Source organism: Odocoileus virginianus, chromosome 14, assembly GCF_023699985.2.
Source record: "Odocoileus virginianus isolate 20LAN1187 ecotype Illinois chromosome 14, Ovbor_1.2, whole genome shotgun sequence".
In the NCBI taxonomy this organism is placed as follows: Eukaryota; Metazoa; Chordata; class Mammalia; order Artiodactyla; family Cervidae; genus Odocoileus; species Odocoileus virginianus.
The window spans coordinates 67271798-67298520 of record NC_069687.1 but is presented as its reverse complement, the minus strand read 5'-3'; the positions used below and the strand labels follow the sequence as shown (position 1 = coordinate 67298520).

Genomic DNA, 26723 nt, shown 5'->3' with positions numbered 1-26723 from the left:
TGGGAAAGACTAGAGATTTCTTCAAGAAAATTAGAGATACAAAGAGAACATTTCATGCAAAGATGGGCTTGATAAAGGACAGAAATGGTATGGACCTAAGAGAAGCAGAAGATATTAAGAAGAGGTGGCAAGAATACACAGAAGAACTGTACAGAAAAAAAAATCTTCACGACCCAGATAATCATGATGCTGTGAAGTGGGCCTTAGAAAGCATCACTACGAACAAAGCTAGTGGAGGTGATGGAATTCCAGTTGAGCTACTTCAAATCCTGAAAGATGACGCTGTGAAAGTGCTGCACTCATTATGCCAGCAAATTTGGAAAACTCAGCAGTGGCCACAGGACTGGAAAAGGTCAGTCTTCATTCCAATCCCAAAGAAAGGCAATGCCAAAGAATGCTCAAACAACCACACAATTGCATTCATCTCACACGCTAGTAAAGTAATGCTCAAAATTCTCCAAGCGAGGCTTCAACAATATGTGAACCATGAATTTCCAGATGTTCAAGCTGGTTTTAGAAAAAGCAGAGGAAACAGAGATCAAATTGCCAACATCCGATGGATCATCAAAAAAGCAAGAGAGTTCCAGAAAACCATCTATTTCTGCTTTATTGACTATGCCAAAGCCTTTGACTGTGTGGATCACAATAAACTGTGGAAAATTCTGAGAGATATGGGAATACCAGACCACCTGACCTGCCTCTTGAGAAACCTGTATGCAGGTCAGGAAGCAACAGTTAGAACTGGACATGGAATAACAGACTGGTTCCAAATAGGAAAAGGAGTATGTCAAGGCTGTATACTGTCAGCCTACTTATTTAACTTATATGCAGAGTACATCATGAGAAATGCTGGGCTGGAGGAAGCACAAGCTGGAATCAAGATTGGTGGGAGAAATATCAATAACCTCAGTTATGCAGATGACACCACCCTTAAGGCAGAAAGTGAAGAGGAACTAAAAAGCCTCTTGATGAAAGTGAAAGAGGAGAGTGAAAAAGTTGGTTTAAACTCAACATTTAGGAAACTAAGATCATGGCATCCGGTCCCACCACGTAATGGAAATAGATGAGAACAGTGGAAGCAGTGTCAGACTTTATTTTTTGGGGCTCCAAAATCACTGCAGACGGTGATTGCAGTCATGAAATTAAAAGACGCTTACTCCTTGGAAGGAAAGTTATGACCAACCTAGATAACATATTAAAAAGCAGAGACATTACTTTGCCAACAAATTTCCATCTAGTCAAGGCTATGGTTTTTCTAGTGGTCGCGTGTGGATGTGAGAGTTGGACTGTGAAGAAAGCTGAGTGCCAAAGAAATGATGCTTTTGAACTGTGGTGTTGGAGAAGACTCTTGAGATTCCCTTGGACTGCAAGGAGATCCAACCAGTCCATCCTAAAGGAGATCAGTCCTGGGTGTTCATTGAAAGGACTGATGCTGAAGCAGAAACTCCAATACTTTGGCCACCTCATGTGAAGAGTTGACTCATTGGAAAAGACCCTGATGCTGGGAGGGATTGGGGGCAGGAGGAGAAGGGGACAACAGAGGATGAGATGGCTGGATGGCATCACCGAAAGAATGGACATGAGTTTGGGTTAACTCCGAGAGTTGGCAATGGACAGGGAGGCCTTGTGTGCTGCGATTCATGGGGTCTCAAAGAGTTGCACATGACTGAATAACTGAACTGAACTGAACTGATACTATCTTGATGACTGTATCTTTGTAGTATAGTCTGAAGTCAGGAAGGTTGATTCCTTCAGCTCCATTCTTCTTTCTCAAGATTGCGTTGGTTCTTTGGGGTCTTTTGTGTTTTCATACTAATTGTGGAGTTTTTTTTTGCTCTAGTTCTCTGAAAAGTGCCATTGGCAATTTGATAGGGATAGCCCTGAATCTGTAGATTGCATTTGGCTGTATAGTCCAACCCAAGAACATGAACTATCTCTCTATCTGTTTTGTTGTCTTTGATTTCTTTTATCAGCGTCTTACAGCTTTCTGCACATACCTCTGTTGTTTCCTTAGGTCGGTTTATTCCTAAGTATTTTATTCTTTTTGTTGCAATGGTAAATGGATTGTTTCCTTAATGTCTCTTTCTAATTTTTTGTTGTTCATGTATAGGAATGCAAGTGATTTCTGTGTATGGATTCTGTATTCTGTGACTTTACTAAATTTACTGATGAGCTATAGTTGTTTACTGATAGTATCTTTAGGGTTTTCTATATACAGCATCATGTCATCTGCAAACGGTAAGAGTTTTACTTTTTTTCCAATCTGCATTTCTTTTATTTCTTTTTCTTCTCTGATTGCTATAGCTTGGACTTCCAAAACTATGTGAATTATAGTGTCAAGAGTGGACCCCCTTTAGGCATTCTTTTCTTAAAAGTAATTTATCTTATTTATTTTTGGTTGTTCTGAGTTTTCTTTGCTGTAGGTGGGCTTTCTCTAGGTTCAGTAAGTGAGGGCTATCTTTGTTGTGGTCCATAGGCTTCTCATTGCAGTGGCTTCTCTTGTGGAGCACAAGCTCTAAGTGAACAGCTTCAGTAGTTGTGGCCCATGGGCTTAGTTGCTGAGCAGCATGTGAAATTGAACTTGTGTCCCTTGCATCAGCAGGCAAATTCTTATCTACTGCACCACCAGGGAAGTCTGGTTTCTTCTACTTTTAAACGTTGTTTCAATTAAGAAAAAAAAATTCGACAAACCAAACAAATCATGTGTATAGACCATTTTCAGTCTGTGGATTCCTGATTTTCCAGTTCTAAGATTCATTGCTGTGAATATCTCATTGACCCAGTTGATTCACAGTGTATAAGCTGCTGATAAGATATGTGGTGATTCTTTTTCACATTGAGGATCAGTTAAACCATAAATAAAACTGAAGGTGGTGTTAGCTATACACCTAACATACAATAGACTACCATCATTTAATGCTAGTTTATGAAAGGTGCTTTGCTTATATTATCTCATCTATTCCCTACAACAACCATGCAAGACAGGACTATATATTTTTGTGGCTTCCCGTAGTTCAGAGCGTCAGTGTCGCAAAGGGGAGGATTGTACTTAGCACCTGGATTCAGGCTGAGTGGAAGCCGTATCTTCAGGCAGCAGCTTTTAAAGTATGTTCATATAGCTTTTTCAGGGAAGACTGGAAGATTGACATTTCTGTCCAGCCCCTGCACACTGAGCCCTGCAGTGATGGCCAGTTGAGAGCTGTTGCTTGCTTTGCTACCGTTGTGTTTAACCCATGCACACAAGCACCACTTGCCAGCAGGGCTGGGCTGTTAAGGGGTGTTTCTCTTGGTGGCAGCCACAAAGGACGGGGTACTGGGCACATGCTAGTTTCTTTCTTGGAGTCACCAATGATCTGGGGCGGAGCATAAGGAGGCTATGAAGATGGCACCTGCCAGGTCTCCTGGGATTTTGGAGAGGGTTGTAGTCAGGTCCTTGATGCCTGTTTAAAGACAAGCCTGCCCCTCATTTTATGACTATGAATGTAAGCTAATAGGCCTCTTTCAAAGAAATGCTGGAGTTATGTTTCAGTTTGCTGTCTCTGCACAGTGTCCTAGGATCAGGGTAGCCAGAAAAGAACTGTTTTTATTTTTGTGATCATCCCATAGGGCCCATGAATGTGAGCCCTGCTGGTCACCAGACCTAGGTAGAGTAAGTCTCCTGTATACAAACCTTCAAGTTGTCAACCTTCAAAGAGGCAAACTTGCATTCTTTCATCAGGTGTGAGTGAAATTTCATTTTTCTCTCCATCTCCTATTTCTGATGGTCGTTCAGCTCTACCATCTCCTACCTCCTCTCCCTCTTCCAGTCAGTAACTCTTCTTGCCTGTTCACTCAATGCCAGCCCCTGTATGCCAGTGTTATACTGTACTACTGTACTTTTCAAAGTACTGTACTATAAGATTAAAAATGCTTATTTTTGTGTTTATTTGTCATGTATTATCTGTGTGAAAAGTACTATATACCTGTTACAGCACAGTGCTGTATAGCTGATTGTGTTAGTTGGGTACCTAGACTAACTTTGTTGGGCTTATGAACAAATTGAACTTAGGAATACAGTCTTGGAATGGAACTGGTTCATATGTAGGGGACTTACTCTAATCTAGAAACTAAGCTGCTGTCCCCTGGGCAGCAGCTCCTAAAACTGGGGCACAAACTATGCACAAACTCCTGTCTGGGAGATGCTGGGAGGATGACAAAGGAAGAGCACAAAGATAGCACCTGTTCCTCTGAGGCTTCTATGTAGGATCACGGTTGGTCCTGAGACGTGTGTTCAATCAGAAGCCTGCCACTCAGTCTGCAGCTATAAAGGTAAACTCATAGGAACTTTTCCCAGAATGACTGGGCACCTCAGTCTGTTGCCTTATGCTTTGGTCTTGGGTGTAGCTGGTTAAGAACTCTGTTTATTTCAGTCCTGTGGGACTCGAAAACACAAGCCCTGCTGGCCTCCAGAGCCAGCTCATCACGGGGTGTTCCCTGGGTGGCAGCAGCAAAAATCGGGCTGCCAGCTGAGTGCACAAGCTCCTTTCCAGGAGATGCCAGCAACCTGGAGTAAGGCAGAGGGAAACCCCAAATATGGCTTTGTTTTTGGAGAGTATTCTAGTAGGTCCCTAAATGTGTGTTAAATTCAGTGCCTGCCCCTCAGGGTGCAGCTTTTCTATTTTATTTTTTTAATTAAAATTAGTTTTTAAATTAAATTTTTATTTTTGGCTGTGCTGGGTCCTTGTTGCTGTGCGTGGGCTTTCTCTGATTAGGGTGAGTGGGGCGGTGCTGTCTGCTGTGGGGCATGGGCTTCTCACTGTGCTGGCTTCTCCTGTTTCACAGCACAGGCTCTCAGCACATGGGCTTCAGAGGCCACAGCATGTGGGCTCAGTAGTTGTGGCCCTTGGACTTTCACTGCCCGTGGCATGTGGAATCTTCCCAGACCAGGGATCAGACACACGTCCCCTGCACTGGCAGGTGGACCATTATTCATTACACCACCAGGGAAATCCCCAACTTTTAAAAATAAACAAATAGGCCTCTTTCACAGAATGATAGCACTTTGTACCCTGCAGCCTTTGTACCGCTGATTTTCTCATTTTGCCACAGCCTCACTGGTCTTGAGGACACAAATCTCATTGGCTTTTCAAAGCTTGATATTTTGGGGTCTTGTATGTCAGGTGCAGATCTTAAAAGCTGGAGTGCCAGATGCAGGCTTCAAGCCCTTTGCTTTTGACGAGAAGCTCAGCGTTGTAAGTTTCCTTGTGATTGTGGATCACCACATGGCATGTGGGGTTTATGGCAAGATTTGACGTAAGATGACTTTTTTGACATAGGATGGCCATGATATTCTTTAGACTCCACAGAAAGCTGGTTAAATGAAAATTTTTTTGTTCCTTTGAAACTGCAAAACTGACTCTTTTTGCATAAGCAACTAAAAACACCTAACTTGTCAAAAAGGCCTACCTAGAAAAAGCTTCCCTGGTGGCTCAGATGGTAAAGAATCTGCCTGCAATGTGGAAGACTCAGGTTCAATCCCTGGGTTGGGAAGATCCCCTGGAGGAGGGCATGGCAACCGACTCCAATATTCTTGCCTGGAGAATCCCCATAGACAGAGAAGCCTGGCGGACTACCGTCCATGGGATCTCAAAGAGCCAGACATGATTGAACAACTTAGCACAGCACAGAGTATTTTTAATTTCAGTATTTGTGTTATTCATCTCTCATCTGTTTGCTTTATCTTTATTTCTTCTATGTCCTTGGTAAGTGTGTTAACTGTGTTTCTTGCATTTTCTCCATTCTATTTTCAAGGCTTCTGAACATCTTTACTATCATTATTCTGAATTCTTTTTCAGGTAGATTGCTTATTTCCTCTTCATATTTTTGGTCTTGGTTTCTAACTTGTTCTTTCATTTGTGCTGTATTTCTCTGTCTTTTCTTTTTTTTTCCCCCAAACTTACTCCATTTGAGGTCTCCTTTTCCCAGGCTTTAGGGTTGTATTCCTTCTTCCTTTTGGTTTTTTGCCCTTGGAGAAAAAGGTTGGTTCATTGGATTGTGTTGACTTCTCGTTAGGGGTGAGCTGTGCCTACATTCTAGTAGGAGGAGATGAGGTTATTATTTTTTTTTTCTTTTTCATCTGATGGACAGGGCTGTGTGAGGTTGTATATTTGGAGTCTGTGGGACTCCCATCTATTGGTGATTGTTTTTGTGTTTTTGTCTAGCTTGTTGTTTGGGTAATGTGTCCTGGAGTGGATGCTGTCAACAGCTGGGTGATACTAGGCTTTGTGTACAAGTGTTAAAGTCCTCAGTAATCAATATCCCCTGGGGTTAGGAGTTACATGGCAGTCTGGGATCTTGGACTCAATGTTCCCATCTCAATGGGTTCAGGTGTGATCCTTGGTCAGGAGATCAGGGCTCTGTAAGTCATTTGTTTTGGCATTAAGGGGGGTTAAAGCAAACACACCAAGACAAAAAGCAAAACATGACACGAAATAAAACATGAACCCAGATAGATGGTAAGTACAAGATCAGACAGGTAATTACAGAAATAATGAGACATATACACACACTTCCACACACACAGATATAACCAAAGTATTCTAAAGAACAGAGTACAGGAGATTGACTTGGTGAGCGAAGGAAACCAAAAGTGATGTCAACCATTTAAAAGCAGAGCTAACTAATGCTCAATATGGCAAACAGAGATTGAGCAGAGTGCCAACTGGAGAATACAGCAAAGAGAGCACCACAATTTAACTTACATGGTGAAAAAAGAGTAAAGGAAAAAAAGAAAAAAAAGAGAAGGGAGAGAAAAAGAAGGGGTGGAAGAGAAGGTTAAAAAAGAGAGAGAGAGAGAAAAGAAAAAATAGAAAAGCAAAGATAAATAGATGTATGTAAAAAAGATTTATATATATTTAGGAATAGCTATAGCCAGTAAAGAACTATAAAAGCAGTCAAACATAACAAAAACAAAATAAAAGAAATCACAAAGGGAAAAAAAATTCATAAAAAAAGAAAAATGCCACAGCACTGCAAAAGGCTGATGCAAAGGTAGAAATATGTAGGGGGTATAAACAGTGTGATTTAAAAGAGGGGGAAAAAAAAGAAAGTTCTCAAGATTGTAGTTCTTGGTTGTGGAGTCTGCCCTGGGGATGGGGTTGGATTACTGTCCTGTGATGTTTTCCTGGTTGGGGGAGCCTGTGCCTCTGTTCTGGTTGGTGGAGCTGGATCTCATCTGTCTGAAGGGCAGCACAGCGTCCAGTAGCAGGTTTTGGGCTGTCTATGGGTTCAGCACGTCTGTGGGCAGTCCTTCTGGCTTCGGCAGTGTCAGACACATCTATTCTGTAGCCACGCCGGGCGGCCCTCTCAGCATACCCTCACTGCTGCCAGCCCCCTTGTCCCTGGGATCTCTGCTGGTGCTTCTGTCCCCTGGCCCCTCCCTGCACTGCAGGCCGAAGCTTGCTAGGCAGAGTCTGTGTGTGGATCTTCCCTCTGCTCCCCAGCCCTGCCCTCTGCATCGTGGAGACTGGTGGGCCTCCCTCAGCGCCCTGAGCTCGCCCTCTGTGCTGTGGGCTTTGTGCACGCTTCTCTCAGCACCCAGGGCTTCTGTGTGCTTCTCTGGGTTCTCCAGGCCTGCCATCTGGTTGGGGCCATGGTCTGTGAGCTGCTTATGGGCTGAGAAGTACAACTTTCCCTGTTTTCTGCCTTCTAGGTCCCTGCTTTGCCACAACAGCTAAGATTCTGCAGCTCCCCACTTAGTCCCACCTGTGAGGGAGCATCCCAGTGCATGGGGCCTCTTCCTTCTGCACAGCTCCCCCACCCCCCTGGGGGCACAGGCTCCGTCCTGAAGTTCTCCATCTCTTCCCTTTTCGTGTTTCCATCCTCTCTCCAACTTCATTCCAGGGAGCTTAGCCTGCCCTGCTGAACACCTAGGGTCTTCTGTTGTCCCTAGAGATTGCTTTGAAGGAGTTGTTCCATATCTTGATGAGTTTTTGATGTATTTGGGGGGAAGCTGATGATCTCCCTGTCTTATTCCTCCACCAACTTCTTCCACCTTCAAATGTTGAATTTTAAGCCAGCTTTTTCACCCCTCCTTTTTCATTTTCATCTAGAGACTCTCTAGTTCCTCTTTGCTTTTTGTCATTAAGGCAGTGTCATCTGCATGTCTGAGTTTGTTGATATTTCTTCCTGCAATCTTAATTCTAGCTTGTACTTCATCCAGCTCAGCGTTTTGCATGCTGTATTCTACATATAAGTTAAATAAGCAGGGTGATAATATACAACCTTGATGTACTCCTTTCCCAATTTTTAACCAGTTTCTTGTTCCATGTCCAGTTTTAGCTGTTGCTTCTTATTCTGCATACAGGTTTCACAGGAGGCAGGTAAGGTGGTCTGGTACTCCCATCTCTTTAAGAATTTCCATTTTCCACAGTTTGTTGTGATCCACACAATCAAACGGCTTCCCTCATACCTCAGTTGGTAAAGAATCTACCTTTTCTGAATCCAGCTTTAACATCTGGAAGTTCTTGGTTCACGCACCGTTGAACCCTAGCTTGGAGAATTTTGAGCATTACTTTGCTAGCATGTGAGATGAGTGCAATTGTGTGGTAGACTGAGCATTCTTTGGCATTGCCCTTCTTTGGGATTGGAAGGAAACAACTTTTCTAGTCCTTTGGCCACTGCTGAGTTTTCCAGATTTGCTGGCATATTGAGTGCAGCACTTTCACAGCATCATCTTTTAGGATTTGAAATAGCTCAGCTGGAATTCCCCATTCCCCATCAATAATGGTGTTCTAAATGTAAGTATGACCATCAGCCTGCTATGTGTTCTGATGGAGGGACCATCCTCTCCTGAAGAGGCCACTATTTGTATCTATTTAACACTCCTACATCCTTCTTCCTTTCTCTATGATTCTAGCCAACTGTTCAGTGAAGGATCCAATTAGTCCAAGCCAGGGTTTCTCAGTCTTAGGACTACTGATATGTTGGGCAGGATAATTCTAGGTTGTGGAGGTTGTGCTGGGCATTATAGGACTTTGAACAGCATTTCTGACTTCCACCCACTCTGTGCCAGTAGCACCCCCGCCCTGGTCACACAATCTAAATGTGTCTAGACATCTCCACATGTCTCCTGGGGTGGGGGGGGGGGCACAGTTTCTCCCAGCTGAGAAGATCTGATGGACGGATACAAAAGGGAACTTGAGAGGGAATAGATCTATCAGTTCCAAACCTGGAAGGAGGGGCTTTTTGTTTTAAGTATGGAAAATGGAGTCTGTGGGCATCCTGATGGGGATGCCCAGGATGTGTGACAGTGTGTGTCAGGCTATGTGACACAGTCTGTCTGTGTGTGTCAGGCTGTGTGACACTGTGTGTGTGTGTGAGGCTAACACTGTGTGTGTGTGTATGTGTGTGTGAGAGGATGTGCGACACAGTATGTGTGTGCCAGGCTGTGTGACATGGTGTGTGTGTGTGTTTTGGGCTGTGTGACAGTGTGTGCCACACAAAACCTACCTCCTCCCCCACTCCCCTAGCCCCACCCCCAATTTCATTCTTTTGTGCTGAAAGGTGGGATGCTCATGTCAAAGGCGTGCTGATGGGGGCTCAGGGCACCTGGCCAGTGCAGCTCTCTCTTGCTCAGGAAATAACAGGCAAAGGAGCGCCTGGGTTCTTTGCTGACACTTGTTGAATCTGCTGCCCACCAGAGTCTTTTTCCCAGTGGGGTTCTTCACAGGGGAGATAAAAGCCATCTTCTAGGGAAGTGAAGGTGACCTGCATCCAGCCAGTGGTGGCCTCCAGAGCCTTGGCATTTCTCATTCAGAGAGGCCCTGGGCCCCCAAGGATGCCTCTTGGCTGGAAGCCGAGGGTGGGGTCTGCCCTCTCCCCTCACTCACTAGTCCTCTCCTAGTGCTCTCTTGCTCATGGCATCAGCTCTGGCCTGCTAAGAATCTTGGGCTACCCACCTCCCTCAAATGTGACCTGTGTGAGGGCAGATAGGTAGGGAGGGCCGCAGGGCCAGGCTTCTTCCGTTTTTTCTTTACCCCACCCTGGGTTCACATTCTTCAAAGAGGCTTTTCTGAAATTCACTGTGTAAAGTACCCACCAGCTAATGTGCCAGGTTGTCTCTACTTTTTAAATATTATCTGATGTTTTCTTTGGTTGATTGATTGTTTTATATATTTATTTATTTACTTGTTTGTTTGCACTGAGTCTTAGTTGTAGCATCTGGGATCTTTGATCTTTAGTTGTGGCATGCAAACTTTTAGTTATGGCGTGTGGGATCTAGTTCCCTGACCAGAGATTGAACCTGGGCCCCATGAATTGTGAGCTCAGCATCTCATCTTCCCTGGACCACCAGGGAAGTCCCTTTTTGATTGTTGAGTGACACTCAGTTAAAAGTTAAGCTCCCAGAGAGCAAGGAATTTGTCTCAGTCATCTTTGTAGTCCTTACTGCCTAGATCAGAACCTGGCACAAAGCAGATCTTCAGTAAATGCTTATGGAAGAAATTATGAAAGGAGGAGATTTAATTAAGCACTGGAGTGCCCAGGAGGAAATCTTCCTTCATATCATTCTCTGTGCTGGAGTGGCTTCCTCTTCTGTGACCCTTGGCACCCGGTATGTGACCATACAAACCACATGTCCTGCAGACCCTAAGCCATGTGTTCAGTCTTCTCTTCCATATCTCTGGGGAACACTGGATTCACTTTTCCCACGGCATGATGCAAGAAGCCAATTTTTTTCTCTTATTCCACACCAGACTTGCCCCAACCATGAATGCAGTAATCTTTGCCCCAGGGAGTGTGAAGGTCAGGAGTAAAAATAAAACATATATCACAGAGGAGGGCTAAGGTTCTGGTATTCACAAGAGCATTTAATGGCTCTCTTATCCATTTATTTTAATGATATCAGCATAAGACAGTCTGTTGAAAAAAAGAAAAAGCACATTATTTATCCCATACTGGTGAAGTGGCAGTATTACATTGTTTTAAAAGAAAAATCTTAAAATTTTTCTTTTTAGAAACTTATTGAGTTAGAGAAATAAGCTTTGCCAAATGCCCCATTCTGTCTTTGCTGGCCCTGCTAGCTGGCATCTCTCGTCAACTTTCCCCAAATGTTTCCTATGGCACTGTCTAACCCAGACTGGGAAATGTGGTTAAGCATTACCAAACCAGACCACGCCCCAGCTTGCAGACCACCTGAGGACACCTAAGGGCTGTGAGGGAAAGTGAAGATACTTTCCTGGCCACTAAGATGGTATTGGAGAGTCTGTTTCAGGCTTTGCGCTGCCTGGATGCCCCTGGGAAGAACTTTAGCCTGGTAGTTTGTACCTGCTCCTGGTGTTGATTTCCTGGATGACCTTGGGCTCTGGTCTAGAAGTGCCGTTTCTCTGTTTATCAGTGTTCTAGCCACCAAGGGCCCCTGTGGGTTCCTCCCACTTTGATATCTGGGATCCTTCGTCTTTGGGAGCAGGTCCATTTATGCTGGGGGCTTCTTCTCCTAGCAAAGGCAGTGGCTGGCTGCTCAGCCTAAGGGTTCCGTCTGTTGATAGCTTTGTATCTGGCGAAGGGCAAGGTTGGTTCAGTTCCCATCCTGGCCACCTCTATGTTCCTGAGAGTTGTCCTGGGGATTTTCGCCTCTTTCCCTGGCCCTCGGGGATCTCCCTCCCTTTCCTTGCCTCTGTCCCATTTTTCCTCCTCTCTGTCATCTTTCTGAAGTTTCAGACTCAGTTTCTTTTCAATGAAATTGAAAAGGCAAAGCCATCTTGTATAAAAGGCCTTTTGGCATGTCATCAATAGCAACAAAAACAGTAATAACAGTAGCATCTTACATTTAAGGTTTTTAGTTTACACTTTACAGAGAACTTTTAAGTACATTCTCTCATTACCATTCTAGGGTCCCTTGGTTGAGTTAGAAAGGGACATTTCCTTCCACTCACCCTGAGCCCTGCCCAGGGGGGAAACAGCCTGAACTGCAGCTCTGCACATATGTACATCCTCACACACAAGCACTGAACCACTGAGTGTGCAAGTTAACTGAACCGTTTCTGCCCCATGGGACTTTCTAGGATTTGTCTGCTCCAGTAAGAAAGTTTTAGTCTCCATTTGTTAGAGAAACTTCATTTGGGGAGAATTTTCTTAATGGTACTGAGTTTCATAAAGTCAGGGCTTCCAAAATTGAGGGGGAAGGCTCAAAATCACCCCCCACCCCTCCAGCCACACTGAAAGAATCTTGTCCTTTTGGCTGTCTTGGCTGACTGTGACTGGATTAGGGGTTGGTCCCAGGGGGTGGCTGGCAGAGAAAGGCCTCAGAATGCTTGGGGCAGACGGAGGAAAAGCTGTGAGCTTGGCGAGTCCTCTGAGAAAGTCAGGGACCGTGGGTGGGGCTCTCAAGTTGGCAGGCTGAGTGGGCTTTGAGCTGGGTGGGAGAGCTAGGTGGGAGTGCTGGTGGTAGAATAAGGCCCAGGACCACCTGCGTGAGGAGGGCTGGGAGTGTGTGGGGAGCGGGAGGGGTCCTGGGGAGATCCCTCCCAGGGCGGAGCTTCTGAACCACCACAAGGGCTTTGTGCCCCATTTGGAAATGAGCGTTGTCTAGCCTAAAAAAAACAAAGTCAACAACTAGGGGGAGCCCCAGGCCACTCCGGGTGGCAAAGCCCCGTCTTCTCCCAGACCTTTCTCTACCTTGCCACCCTCTCTTTCCTAAAGCAGAGCTTGTTCTACTTCCCCTGCTCAAAAACTTGCTGGAGCCCTGTGGTCAAACCCCTGCCTTTACATCTTCCCCATTTATCCCTGCTCCCCAGCATGCAGCCACACTCTTGCCAGTCCAGACCTCTGACTGCTCCCCAAACATGCCAGGTCTTTTCACACTTCCCTGCTTTTTAATAGAGAATCATGGAAATTTCAATTCCCTTCCCTGTGTCCTGGCAAACTCCTATTCATTCTTGAAGACTCAAGATTTGGAAATTCCTTACTCTGGACAGCTACTTCCATATAATAAAGCAATTATCTATTTCCATGATTGTTTCTGCCTCAAACTGTAGAATCCTTAGAAGCGGGACCTGTCTCCTTCCCATGAAGAGAAAGTCCTGGAGTCAGGCTGGGCCTAAATCCTGGCTCTGTAATTTATTAGGCATCTGTTCTTGTGCAGGTTCTTTAACTTTTCCATGCTTCAGTTTACTGAGCTGTAAAATGGGTTAGCAGAGTCTCTACCACAGCGTTGCTTAGAGAATTAAATGACTGTATATTATATATTAGTATATGTAAATTAGAGTGGTACCTGATGTATAATGTAGTAAGCACTAAGCCAACCTAGCCATTAATATGTAAAACAGTCATCATAAGGTACAGTAAGTACCTGGAACATGATGTATATTATATATACATATTTTAAAGAAAATGCCCGCATCTCATCCTTCTCTCCTCTTCATCATCCTTTCTTTGTTCTCTTTCTCCCTCAGTCCCCCTTCCTTCCCTTTTTTCCTTTCTTCCTACTCCTCCTCCCTCCTTACTTTTTCCTTCCATCTTCCTTTCTTTTCTTTCTCCCATCTTGACTCTTTGAGCCTTTGGCTTGCAAGAACCTCAAGGCTCTTCTGGGGATGCTTAGTGCTAGATGGTCCACTGCACCCCACTCTCTCTTCCCTGATGCTTCTGTAGGGGGAGGTTTCTGGGGGAGGGAGCGATGGTTGTGGGCCCAGAGGTTGGTGTGAGCGGGTGACCCCTGGGCCGTCTAACCTGGCCTGATGGCGGTGGAGTGGGCGGACAGAGATGGGAGGGGACAGGGGCAAGTCTCCTTCAGGAGTCTGGGCTGAGTGGGCTGGCCTTGCTCACGTTCCCTGATACCTAAGTCCCTCAGTCTAGAGTCTTTCTGGATATTAAGGAAGCAAAATGAGAACAGAAAAAAAAAAACCAAACCCAGAAAAAAACTGACTTTCCCTTCCTGGCAGGGCTTCTTTGACAGACTTTAGCTGCCTGAACCTCTTGCATTTATGCTACTCTGGAGACGGAACCCAGAATTTAGAGTTTGGGCTACAGGCTTTGGTCTTCCACTTATCAGAGATGAGGCATAAGATGAGTTATTGGGTTAAAAGAGGCCACAGTTTCCTCATCTATCAAACAGGATTACGTTCTCAGGGGCAGGGGATATGTGGACAGAGTAGGGTGCCTTATGGTTATGCGTGGAAAAGTGTTGCAGATGGGCACGGCATCTTTGTCATAAAGATGACGATCTGGAGGATGAGGTCTCAGAGGCCTATCTGTCCCAAGGCAGGAGCCTTCCAGAACTTTCCAGAGCTGTGGGCAGGCTTGGCCCCTGACCCTCCTCATTCCCAGGAGCCCTGGCTGCCTGTTCTCCTGACTTTGCCTTCCAATACGAGGTGGACCAAGGGAGGAGAATGCCTTAGAACTTCCAGAAGAAGGTCCGGGGCTAGGGTCCGAGGAGACGGGTGAGCACTGTGCTCCCAGAGGAGCTGCAGGGGGACTGCCTTCCCCGGGGACAGGCAGGATAAGGGGCATTATTTTCAGATTTGGCCAAACAGGCTCAGACTAAGCCTATGGCAGATTCAGACAGTCCCAGAATGGAGTCAAGGGCAGCCAGGAAGGGGTGGGGGCTGTGGGCTCTGACCCTGCAGGACCCAAAGCACTCCGGGGCGGCCAGTGCTTTGGGTCCCAGGGAGAGTCAGAGCCCAGGGCTCAGCGGCTTTTCCTGGAAGAAGTGGACACCCCGGGCCTCAACCACCAGGGTGGAAAAGCTGGGTGCTTTCAGGGAAGGAAGAAAAGTCAGTAAAGATCAGAGGAAAGAAAGAAAAATCTTTTCCTTTACTTTCTTCCTCTTCTCATTCTGTTTCCTGAGCTCCGTAAGCAGGTCTTCCTTTCTGCCAACACAATAGTGTTACCTAAACATATAAGCCTCCTCCTTCTGCCTCAGTCAGGCTGTCACTTCTTTATGTTCATCCTTTTGTTTTAAAACTTTTATTTGTTCTTTTTTTCCCTTAAAACTTTTAACAGCTGTTTATAAAAACATGACAATTACACAACATGGAACAAAAAATCTGGTAAAAATTACTCACTATATGGTACATATACTCAGACGGTATGATATATTTATATAATAAAAGATGAAAATAGTCACTTTCCATAATAAAAATAAGTTCTATTTTTTGTTTATTTTACAATATACTTAATATTCTTTTCTTCTTTTGCTTCTTCTCCAGCTCCCACTCCTTCCCTTCAGGTCTCACGGGTGGATCCCCTGGTGGCCATCCCCACCCGACCCGGCCGGAGTCCAGGAGGCAGAGCGGGTGCAGGGGCCTTAGGAACACGGGCGGCAGCCGCACTCTAAGTGTCTCTCCAGCTCTTCCACGAACGAGGAGCCATCTGTGCACTGAAAGACGTACTTCCGCCGCTTGCTGCGGGTGGGCTGGCAGCACTGGGGCCCGCAGCCCCCACGACACTCCATGACAGGTATCTTGGAGGCCGTGGCACATGATGCGTAACCCTTCTGGCGGCGGATCACCTCTCGGACCACCTCTCCCAGGCAAGGCGTTTCTGCAGAGGGCAGAAAAGGTAAGGACATGGCATTGGTGGTGAAGGTGGTGGTCCAGGGTAGGCTGCTCCAAAACACTTGTGGTCTGAGGACCATATGTACTTATACATTCTCTCATCCTTCCATCTCCCTGCCACCCATCCATCCACTTGTCCACCCATTATCCCAGAGGTCCCCAACCTTTTTGGTACTAGGGACCAGTTTCATGGAGGACAGTTTTTCTGTGGATGGGGGTAGGTGGAGAGATGGCTTTGGTTTTGCCCGCTGCTCACCTCCTGCTGTGCCTGGTTGCTAACATGCCACAAACCATCTTGTCCATGGCCCAGGGGTTAGGAACCTCTCCATTAACCCATTTATTTCATGAAAGCTTAGTGCCTTTTCTGTACTAGGCTCTATTTATTTAATGTGCATGCTCAGTTGCTTCAGTCATGTCCAACTCTTTGTGACCCCATGGACTATAGCCTTCCAGGCTCCTCTGTCTATAGGATTCTCCAGGCAGGAATATGGAGTGGGTTGCCATACTCTCCTCCAGGAGATCTTTCTGATGCAGGGATCAAATGCTTCCTGCAGTGACAGGCAGATTCTTTACCACTAGTGCCCAATGTAAAACTAAGCCCTGAGGATGTAAAAGTGACAAGACCAGGCTTGGTCCCTTCCTTCAGGGAACCTAAAGACCAAAGTAGATATGGCAAGTTGGTGGACCGAGGGCTAAACCCCATCCCACACCCCATCCCACATATATGTTGATTGCACCACAGGTGCTTAACAACCAAATTAAATGCCAACATAAAAAAAGCCCTGAGGTGGCGGTCCTAAGATGGAGGAGGAATAGGATGGGGAGACCACTTTCTCCCCCACAAATTCATCGAAAGAACATTCGAATGCTGAGCAAATTCCACAAAACAACTTCTGAATGCTGACAGAGGATATCAGGCACCCAGAAAGGCAGCCCATTGTCTTTGAAAGGAGGTAGGACAAAATATCAAAAGAGAGACAAAAGAGGTAGGGACGGAGATCCGTCTGGGGAAGGGAGACTTAAAAAAGAGAGAAGTTTCCAAACAACAGGAAACACTCTCTCTGGCGGGTCTGTGGTGAGCGTTGGAATCTCAGAGGGCAAAATAACCAGGAGGAAAGATAAATAACTGATTAAAACCCACAGATTATGTGCCTAACAGCAACTCCCAGCGGAGCAGCAGCCAAGGTGCTCGCATCCCCCACTAGCAAGCGGGGACTGGACAGGGAGGCGCGGGCTGCAGTGCTTTGGGTAAGGACTGGGCCTGAATGCCCCGAGGGCAGTCTGAGGGAACCAGCTTGAGATAGCAACCCAGACTGTGGGATAGCTATCCCACGATCACCAGAAAAGCCCTAACCTAACACACCGCCAGGCACACTCACAGAACTCACTGAGCAGAGCTAGCCGGCTGCGGACCGGCCCACCTCCCGCCCGAGACATGCAGGCGAGGGCAGCCAGAGCCGGAAGGGGGCAGTCGGCCCCAGAGAGGCACCTCTGTCAAACTGCAAGCAGACTTCTCTGCTAAGCAAGACTTCTTGGGACTCTGGATGATCGACATCCACCGGGAGGGTCGCAGCCAGAGATCAGCTCCCCAGAATAGACACACGGTACACTTGCCCGCTGTACACCCAGAAAACCCAGCGACTGGGATGGGGGAGGGGATAAGCTGCAGCCCCAACTGGGGGCGACTGCACTCCCCAAGCTCCTGGTCACCTGAGCTGCTCAGACCTGGGACAGGCACAAAACGCAGGCCCAACCAAGTCTGCACCTCTGTGGAGGACCCGAGAACCTGAACCTGAGCAGCTTAGACCTGGAGAGTGCATGCAAACTAGGGCCCGCCTCAGACAGTTCCTGGCAGAGCAACCTGAAGCCTGAACAGTGTAGACTGGGAAAGCACACACGCCGTGAGTGGGGGCAAACCCAGTGTGGCTGAATCACCGTGAGCACACGCCAATGATATTTGCTTGCAGCGTTCCTCCCTCCCCACAGCACGACTGAACAAGTGAGCCTAAAAAAGTGACCACCACCGCCCCCATGTATCAGGGAAGAAATTAGACACTGAAAAGACCAGCAAACAGAAGAAGCGAAAATAAACAGAGGGAACCGCTTTGGAAGTGACAGGTGCAATAGATTAAAACCCAGTAGTTAGCACTGACTACATAGGAAGGGGCCTACAGACCTTGAGAAGTACAAGCCGAACCAAGGAACTATCTGAAAATGAACTGGTCCCACAAGGTCCGCAACAGCTCCAGAGAAAGTCCTAGATATATTTTTACTATTATCATTTCTTAAATTAAAATTAAAAATTTTTTTTTATTTTTAAGTCCCATATTACTCCATTAATTTTCATTTTTATAACCTACTACTACCTTGCAAAAAAAAAAGACCCTATTTTTAAAGCAAACATCATATACATATATATTCTATAATTTTTGTGATTTTTTGTGTTGTTGTTTTTTAATATTGTATTTTTGAGAATCTAACCTCTACTCTAGATTTTAAATCCTTGCTTTTTGGTATTCATTATCAACTTTGTACCTTTAAGAACCCAATCTTCAGTACCCATTTTTATTTGGGAGCAGGATCACTGGCCTGATTGCCCTCTCCCCCTTTTGACTCTCCTTTGTCTCCACCAGGTCGCCTCTATCTCCTTCCTCCCCCTTTTCTTCTCTACCCAACTCTGAATCTCTGTGTGTGTTCCGGCTGTGGAGAACACTTAGGGAACTGATTACTGGCTGGATCTGTCTCTCTCCTTTTGGTTCCCCCTTTTCTCCTCCTGGCCACCTGTCTCCTTCCTCCCTCTTCTCCTCTCTGTGTAACCCCATGAACATCTCTGAGGAGTCCAGACTGTGGAGAGCACATAGGGAGTGATTACCGCCTAGCTTGCTCTCTCCCCTTTTGATACCCCCTCTGCTCCTCCTGGTCACCTAACTCCCTCTTCCCTCTTCTCTTCTCCATGTAATTCTGTGTACCTCTCCGGGTGTCACTCACTGTGGAGAAACTTTTCATCATTAACCTAGATGTTTTATCATCAGTGCTGTATAGATGGACAAATCTTGAGGCTACTTTAAGAATAAGACAGAAAACCAGAGGCAGGAGGCTTAAGTCCAAATCCTGAGAACACCAGAGAACTCATGACTCCAGGGAACATTAATTGATAGGAGCTCATCAAACGCCTCCATACCTTCACTGAAACCAAGCACCACCCAAGGGCCAACAAGCTCCAGAGCAAGACATACCACAAATTCTCCTGTAACACAGGAACATAGCCCTGAGCTTCAACATACAGGCTGCTCAAAGTCACACCAAACCTGCTGACATCTCAAAACTCATTACTGGACACTTCATTGCACTCCAGAGAGAAGAAATCCAGCTTCACTCACCAGAACACCAACACAAGCTTCCCTAACCAGGAAACCTTGACAAGCCACCCATCCAACCCCACCCACAGCGAGGAACCTCCACAATAAAGAGGAACCACAAACTGCCAGAATACAGAAAGGCCACCCCAAACACAGCAATATAAACAAGATGAAAAGGCAGAGAAATACCCAGCAGGTAAAGGAACAGGATAAATGCCCACCAAACCAAACAAAAGAGGAGGAGATAGGGAATCTACCTGATAAAGAATTCCCAATAATGATAATGAAAATGATCCAAAATCTTGAAAGCAAATTGGAGTTACAGATAAATAGCCTGGAGACAAGGATCAAGAAGATGCAAGAAAGGTTTAACAAAGACCTAGAAGAAATAAAAAAGAGTCAATATATAATGAATAATGCAATAAATGAGATCAAAAACACTCTGGAGGGAATCCAACAGTAGAATAACAGAGGCAGAAGATAGGATAAGTGAGGTAGAAGATAGAATGGTAGAAATAAAGGAAACAGAGAGGAAAAAAGAAAAAGGAATGAAAAGAAATGAGGACAACCTCAGAGACCTCTGGGACAATGTTAAACACCCCAATATTTGAATCATAGGAGTCCCAGAAGAAGAAGACAAAAAGAAAGACCATGAGAAAATACTTGAGGAGATAATAGTTGAAAACTCCCCTAAAATGGGGAAGGAAATAATCGCCCAAGTCCAAGAAACCCAGAGAGCTCCAAACAGGATAAACCCAATGTGAAACACCCCAAGACACATATTAATCAAATTAACAAAGATCAAACACAAAGAACAAACATTAAAAGCAGTAAGAAACGCAGAGAGCCCCAAACAGGATAAACCCAATGTGAAACACCCCAAGACACATATTAATCAAATTAACAAAGATCAAACACAAAGAACAAATATTAAAAGCAGCAAGGGAAAAACAACAAATAACACACAAGGGGATTCCCATGAGGATAACAGCTGATCTTTCAATAGAAACTCTTCAGGCCAGAAGGGAATGGCAGGACATACTTAAAGTGATGAAAGAGAATAACCTACAACCTAGATTACTGTACCCAGTAAGGATCTCATTCAGACACGAAGGAGAAATCAAAAGCTTTACAGACAAGCAAAAGCTGAGAGAATTTAGCACCACCAAACCAGCTCTTCAACAAATGCTAAAGGATCTTCTCTAGACAGGAAACACATTAAGGGTGTATAAACTCAAACCCAAAACAATAAAGTAAATGGCAACAGGATTGTACTTATAAATAATTACCTTAAATGTAAATGGGTTGAATGCCCCAACCAAAAGACAAAGACTGGCTGAATGGATACAAAAACAAGACCCCTGTATATGCTGTCTACAAGAGACCCACCTCGAAACAAGGGACACATACCGACTGAAAGTGAAGGGCTGGAAAAAAATATTCCACGCAAACGGAGACCAAAAGAAAGCAGGAGTAGCAATACTCATATCAGATAAAATAGACTTTGAAATAAAGGCTGTGAAAAGAGACAAAGATGGACGCTACATAATGATCAAAGGATCAATCCAAGAAGAAGATATAACAATTATAAGTATATATGCACCCAACAAAGGAGCACCGCAATATGTAAGACAAATGTTAATAAGTATGAAAGGGGAAATTAACAATAACACAATAATAGTGGGAGACTTTAATACCCCACTCATACCTATGGATAGATCAACTAAACAGAAAATTAACAAGGAAACACAAACTTTACATGATACAATAGACCAGTTAGACCTAATTGATATCTATAGGACATTTCACCCCAGAACAATGAATTTCACCTTTTTCTCAAGCGCACATGGAGCCTTCTCAAGGATAGATCACATCCTGGGCCATAAATCTAGCCTTGGTAAATTAAAAAAAATTGAAATCATTCCAAGCATCTTCTCTGACCACAATGCAGTAAGATTCGATGTCAATTACAGGAGAAAATTATTGAAAATTCCAACATATGGAGGCTGAACAATACACTGCTGAATAACCAACAAATCACAGAAAAAATAAAAAATGAAATCAAAATATGCATAGAAATGAATGAAAATGAAAACACAACAATCCAAAACCTATGGGACACTGTAAAAGCAGTGCTAAGGGGAAGGTTCTTTGCAATATAGGCTTACCTCAAGAGACAAGAAAAAAGTCAAATAAATAACCTAACTCTACATCTAAAGCAACTAGAAAAGGAATAAATGAAGAACCCCAGGGTTAATAGAAGGAAAGAAATCTTAAAAATTAGGGCAGAAATAAATGCAAAAGAAGCAGAAGAGACCATAGCAAAAATCAACAAAGCCAAAAGCTGACTCTTTGAGAAGTTAAATAAAATTGACAAACCATTAGCCAGACTCATCAAGAAACAAAGGGAGACAAATCAAATCAACAAAATTAGAAATGAAAATGGAGAGATCACAGCAGACAACATAGAAATACAAAGGATCATAAGAGACTATTATCAGCAACTATATGCAAATAAAATGGACAACTTGGAAGAAATGGACAAATTTTTAGAAAAGTACAACTTTCCAAAACTGAACCAGGAAGAAATAGAAAATCTTAACAGACCCATCACAAGCATGGAAATTGAAACTGTAATCAGAAATCTTCCAACAAACAAAAGCCCAGGACCAGAAGGCTTCACAGCTGAATTCTATCAAAAAGTTAGAGAAGAGCTAACACCTATCATACTCAGACTCTTCCAGAAAATTGCAGAGGAAGGTAAACTTCCAAACTCGTTCTATGAGGCCACCATCACCCTAATACCAAAACCTGACAAAATACCACAAAAAAAGAAAACTACAGGCCAATATCACTGATGAACATAAATGCAAAAAATCCTTAACAAAATTCTAGCAAACAGAATCCAACAACATATTAAAAAGATCATACATCATGACCAAATGGGTTTTATCCCAGGGATGCAAGGATTCTTCAATATCTGCAAATCAATCAATGTAATACACCACATTAACAAATTGACCATTTTATCTTCTACCTCACTTATCCTATCTTCTGCCTCCGTTATTCTACTGTTGGTTCCCTTCAGAGTGTTTTTGATCTCATTTATCGCATTATTCATTTTTTTCCATTTATTTTTATCAGTTGGAGGCTAATTACTTTACAACATTGCAGTGGTTTTTGTCATACATTGAAATGAATCAGCCATGGATTTACATGTATTCCCCATTGCATTATTCATTTTTAATTGACTCTTTTTTATTTCTTCTAGGTCTATGTTAAACATTTCTTGCATCTTCTCAATCCTTGTCTCCAGGCTATTTATCTGTAACTCCTTTGTTTTCAAGATTTTGGATCATTTTTATTATCATTATTCTAAATTCTTTTTCAGGTAGATTCCCTATCTTCTCCTCTTTTGTTTGGCTTGGTGGGCATTTTTCATGTTCCTTTACCTGTTGGGTATTTTTCTGCCTTTTCATCTTGTTTAGATTGCTGTGTTTGGAGTGGCCTTTCTGTATTCTGGTGGCCTGTGGTTCCTTTTTATTGTGGAGGTTTCTCCCAGTGGGTGGGGTTGGACGATTGGCTTGTCAAGGTTTCCTGGTTAGGGAAGCTTGCGTCGGTGTTCTGGTGCATGGAACTGGATTTCTTCTCTCTGGAGTGCAATGGAGTGTCCAGTAGTGAGTTTTGAGATGGGTCTATGTGTTTGGTGTGACTTTGGGCAGCCTGTATGTTGACACTAAGGGCTATGTTCCTGCGTTGCTGAAGAATTTGTGTGGTATGACTTGCTCTGGAACTTACTGGCTCTTGGGTGGTGCTTGGTTTCAGTGTAGGTATGGAGGCTTTTGGATGATCTCTTATTACTTAATGTTCCCTGTAGTCAGGAGTTCTCTGGTGTTCTCACGTTTTGGGCTTAAGTCTCCTGCCTCTGGCTTTCAGTTTTATTCTTCCAGTAGCCTCAAGGCTTCTCCAACTATACAGCACTGATAATAAAACTTCTAGGTTAATGGTGAAAAGATTCTCCACAGTGAGGGACACCCAGAGAGGTTCACAGACCAAGTGGTCTTTATCCCAGGAATGCAAGGATTCTTTAATATCTGCAAATCAATCAATGTAATACACCACATTAACAAATTGAAAGATAAAAACCATATGATTATCTCAATAGATGCAGAAAAAGCCTGTGACAAAATTCAACATCCATTTATGAGAAAAACTCTCCAGAAAGCAGGAATAGAAGGAACATACCTCAACATAATAAAAGCTATATATGACAAACCCACAGCAAACATTATCTTCAATGGTGAAAAATTGAAAGCATTTCCCCTGAAAGTCAGGAACAAGACAAGGCTGCCCACTCTCACCACTACTATTCAACATAGTTTTGGAAGTGTTGGCCACAGCAATCAGAGCAGAAAAAGAAATAAAAGGAATCCAGATAGGAAAAGAAGAAGGGAAACACTCTCTGTTTGCAGATGACATGATCCTCTACATAGAAAACACTAAAGACTCTACCAGAAAATTATTAGAGCTAATCAATGAATATAGTAAAGTTGCAGGATATAAAATTAACACACAGAAATCCCTTGCATTCCTATACATTAACAATGAGAAAACAGAAAGAGAAATTAAGGAAACAATACCATTCACCATTGCAGCAAAAAGAATAAAATACTTAGGAGTATATCTACCTAAAGAAACAAAAGACCTATACATAGAAAACTATAAAACACGGATGAAAGAAATCAAAGAGGACACAAATAGATGGAGAAGTATACCGTGTTCATGAACTGGCAGAATCAATATTGTGAAAATGAGTATACGACCCAAAGCAATTTACAGAATCAATGCAATCCGTATCAAGCTACCAATGGTATTCTTCACAGAACTAGAACAAATAATTTCACAATTTGTGTGGAAATACAAAAAACAAAATACAAAAAACCTCAAATAGCCAAACCAATCTTGAGAAAGAAGAATGGAACTGGAGGAATCAACCTGCCTGACTTCAGGCTCTACTACAAAGCCACAGTCATCAAGACAGAATGGTACTGGCACAAAGACAGAAATATAGATCAATGGAACAGAATAGAAAGCCCAGAGATAAATCCATGCACCTATGGACAGCTTATCTTTGACAAAGGAAGCAAGAATATACAATGGAGAGAAGACAATATCTTTAATAAGTGGTGCTGGGAAAACTGGTCAACCACTTATAAAAGAATGAAACTAGAACACTTTCTAACACCCTACACAAAAATAAACTCAAAATGGATTAAAGATCTAAACATAAGACCCCAACTATAAAACTCCTAGAGGAAAACATAGGCAAATCCGACATAAATCACAGTGGGATCCTCTATGACCCACCTCCCAGAATATTGGAAATAAAAGCAAAAATAAACAAATGGGACCTAATTAAAATTAAAAGCTTCTGCACAACAAAGGAAACTATAAGCAAGGTGAAAACACAGCCTTCAGAATTGGAGAAAATAATAGCAAATGAAGCAATGGACAAATAATTAATCTCAAAAATATACAAGCAACACCTGCAACTCAATTCCATAAAAATAAACGACCCAATCAAAAAGTGGGCCAAAGAACTAAACAGACATTTCTCCAAAGAAGACATGCAGATGGCTAACAAACACATGAAAAGATGTTCAACATCACTCATTATCAGAGAAATGCAAATCAAAACCACAATGAGGTACCATTATACGCCAGTCAGGATGGCTGCTATCCAAAAGTCTACAAGCAATAAATGCTGGAGAGGGTGTGGAGAAAAGGGAACCCTCTTACACTGTTGGTGGAAATGTAAACTAGTACAGCCGCTATGGAGAACAGTGTGGAGATTCCTTAAAAAACTGGAAATAGAACTGCCATATGACCTAGCAATCCCACTCCTGGGCATACACACTGAGGAAACCAGATCTGAAAGAGACACGTGCACCCCAATGTTCATCACAGCACTGTTTATCATAGCCAGGACATGGAAGCAACCCAGATGCCCATCAGCAGACGAATGGATAAGGAAGCTGTGGTACATATGTACAATGGAATATTACTCAGCCATTAAAAAGAATACATTTGAATCAGTTCTAATGAGGTGGATGAAACTGGAGCCTATTATACAGAGTGAAGTAAGCCAGAAAGAAAAAGACCAATACAATATACTAACACATATATATGGAATTTAGAAAGATGGTAACAATAACCCTGTATGTGAGACAGTAAATGAGACACAGATGTATAGAACAGTCTTTTGGACTTTGTGGGAGAGGGCAAGGGTGGGATGATATGGGAGAATGGCATTGAAACATGTACATTATCCTATGTGGAATGAATTGCTAGTCTAGGTTGGATGCATGATACAGGGTGCTCGGGGCTGGTGCACTGGGATGACCCAGAGGGATGAGATGGGGAGGGAGGAGGGAGGAGGGTTCAGGATGGGGAGCACATGGGGAACACCCATGGTGGGTTCATGTCAATGTATAGCAAAACCAATAAAGTAAAAATTAAAAAAAACACACCCTGAATATTTCATCTAAACGTTGGGATATCTGGTTTCTTTGAGAACCAGGAGGTCTGGGAAGCGAAGCCTGCATCCCTGCATGGCAGTGATGGGCTGAAGCTGAGAGTTTTAGACAGGATAGAAGATATCTAGTTTGCCCCAGTCCTCACTATTCACAGTAGCCTGTCTCCATTGGTGTAGAGTCTAGACACTAATTATATAGTCATTTAAATACACATATTTGTAATGATAAACTGATGAGAAGAAACAGGACAGGTTTACACAAAATACATAGTAAAGGGGCCTGACTAGCCTAGGGGCCAAATATCGTCTCTCTGGGAAGTGATGCTGGAGTTGAGGTGTCAAAGGGGAATAGGGGTCACTGAGCCAAAGGGCATGTGTGTGAGCATCTGTACAGATTGTAGAAATGAGAGGAGGGAACCCCTTGGATCTGCTTAATCCTCTGGTTCCTGACCCAGCTTCTCACCTTGACCCCGCTACTGTCCTCCGTCCACTGGGACAACATGTGGAGCAAGGCAGTGAAAAAGCGAGTAATGGACCTTGGCCACATGGGATCTTTGGTCTCTCAGCCTTGAACCAGTCTCTTGTCATCCCTGACCCTCAGTTTCCTGGTCTGGAAACTGGTGACACATTTCCTGGTCCTTCCCGCTTCTTCATGGGCTCTTGTGAGCATCAGAGGGATTGTGAATGCATTTTAAAGCTTTAGGTGGTTAATGTGATGTAATGTGAATTTTGTTAAGCTTGGTGTAGTTTTTCAAAATTATGAGATTGTTAAAAGGATAGAAAAGAGACTCATGATCACAGGTGTCTTGATGTGGGTAGGGGTGGAATGCAAACTCCACACCCTGGGCCGTCCAGTTGAAGGGAACTGGAGCGCTGTTTGTGTGGTTCTGGCAACTTTTCTGGTAGATCTGAAATTATTTCAAAATAGATTATTTAACAAAGTTGGTCAAGAATGGAATTTTAACGAGGTACAAAATGTGAATTCTGGTTCTGGGATTCTGGTGACAGGGAGGGAAACAAAGACTCAGGTTCTGTGCCAGAGATAAACCTCCAAGATGAGACAGAACCATCTCAACTGTAACATAATCTCAACTTTCCTTTTGTGATTAATCACTAAAGGGGCCGCTAAGGGAGGTAAGTAATCTGATGTTCTCAAAGTGGGATCAGACAGGAGCTGTCTTCCCTTGACCCAACAACGGCAGGAGGTCAGGAGCCTGCATAGCTGCTGCTGCAGTGTTAGCGCGCACGCGCATCTCTGGGGCTCTTGTTAAAACGCAGGTTCTGCTTTGGAAGGTTGGG

General features: G+C 43.9%; 1 protein-coding gene across 1 annotated transcript in view; it reads right to left on the bottom strand.

Annotated features, from left to right (window-relative positions):
- Positions 1-15100: 15100 nt before the first annotated feature.
- The window catches only part of SLIT3 (slit guidance ligand 3), a 723374-nt gene continuing 711751 nt past the window's right edge, over positions 15101-26723 (bottom strand). Inside the window, exon 36 of the mRNA XM_070476865.1 lies at positions 15101-15516. Coding sequence (XP_070332966.1) covers positions 15281-15516 — 236 coding nt within the window. The 3' untranslated portion in view covers positions 15101-15280. The remainder of the gene's footprint in view (positions 15517-26723) is intronic.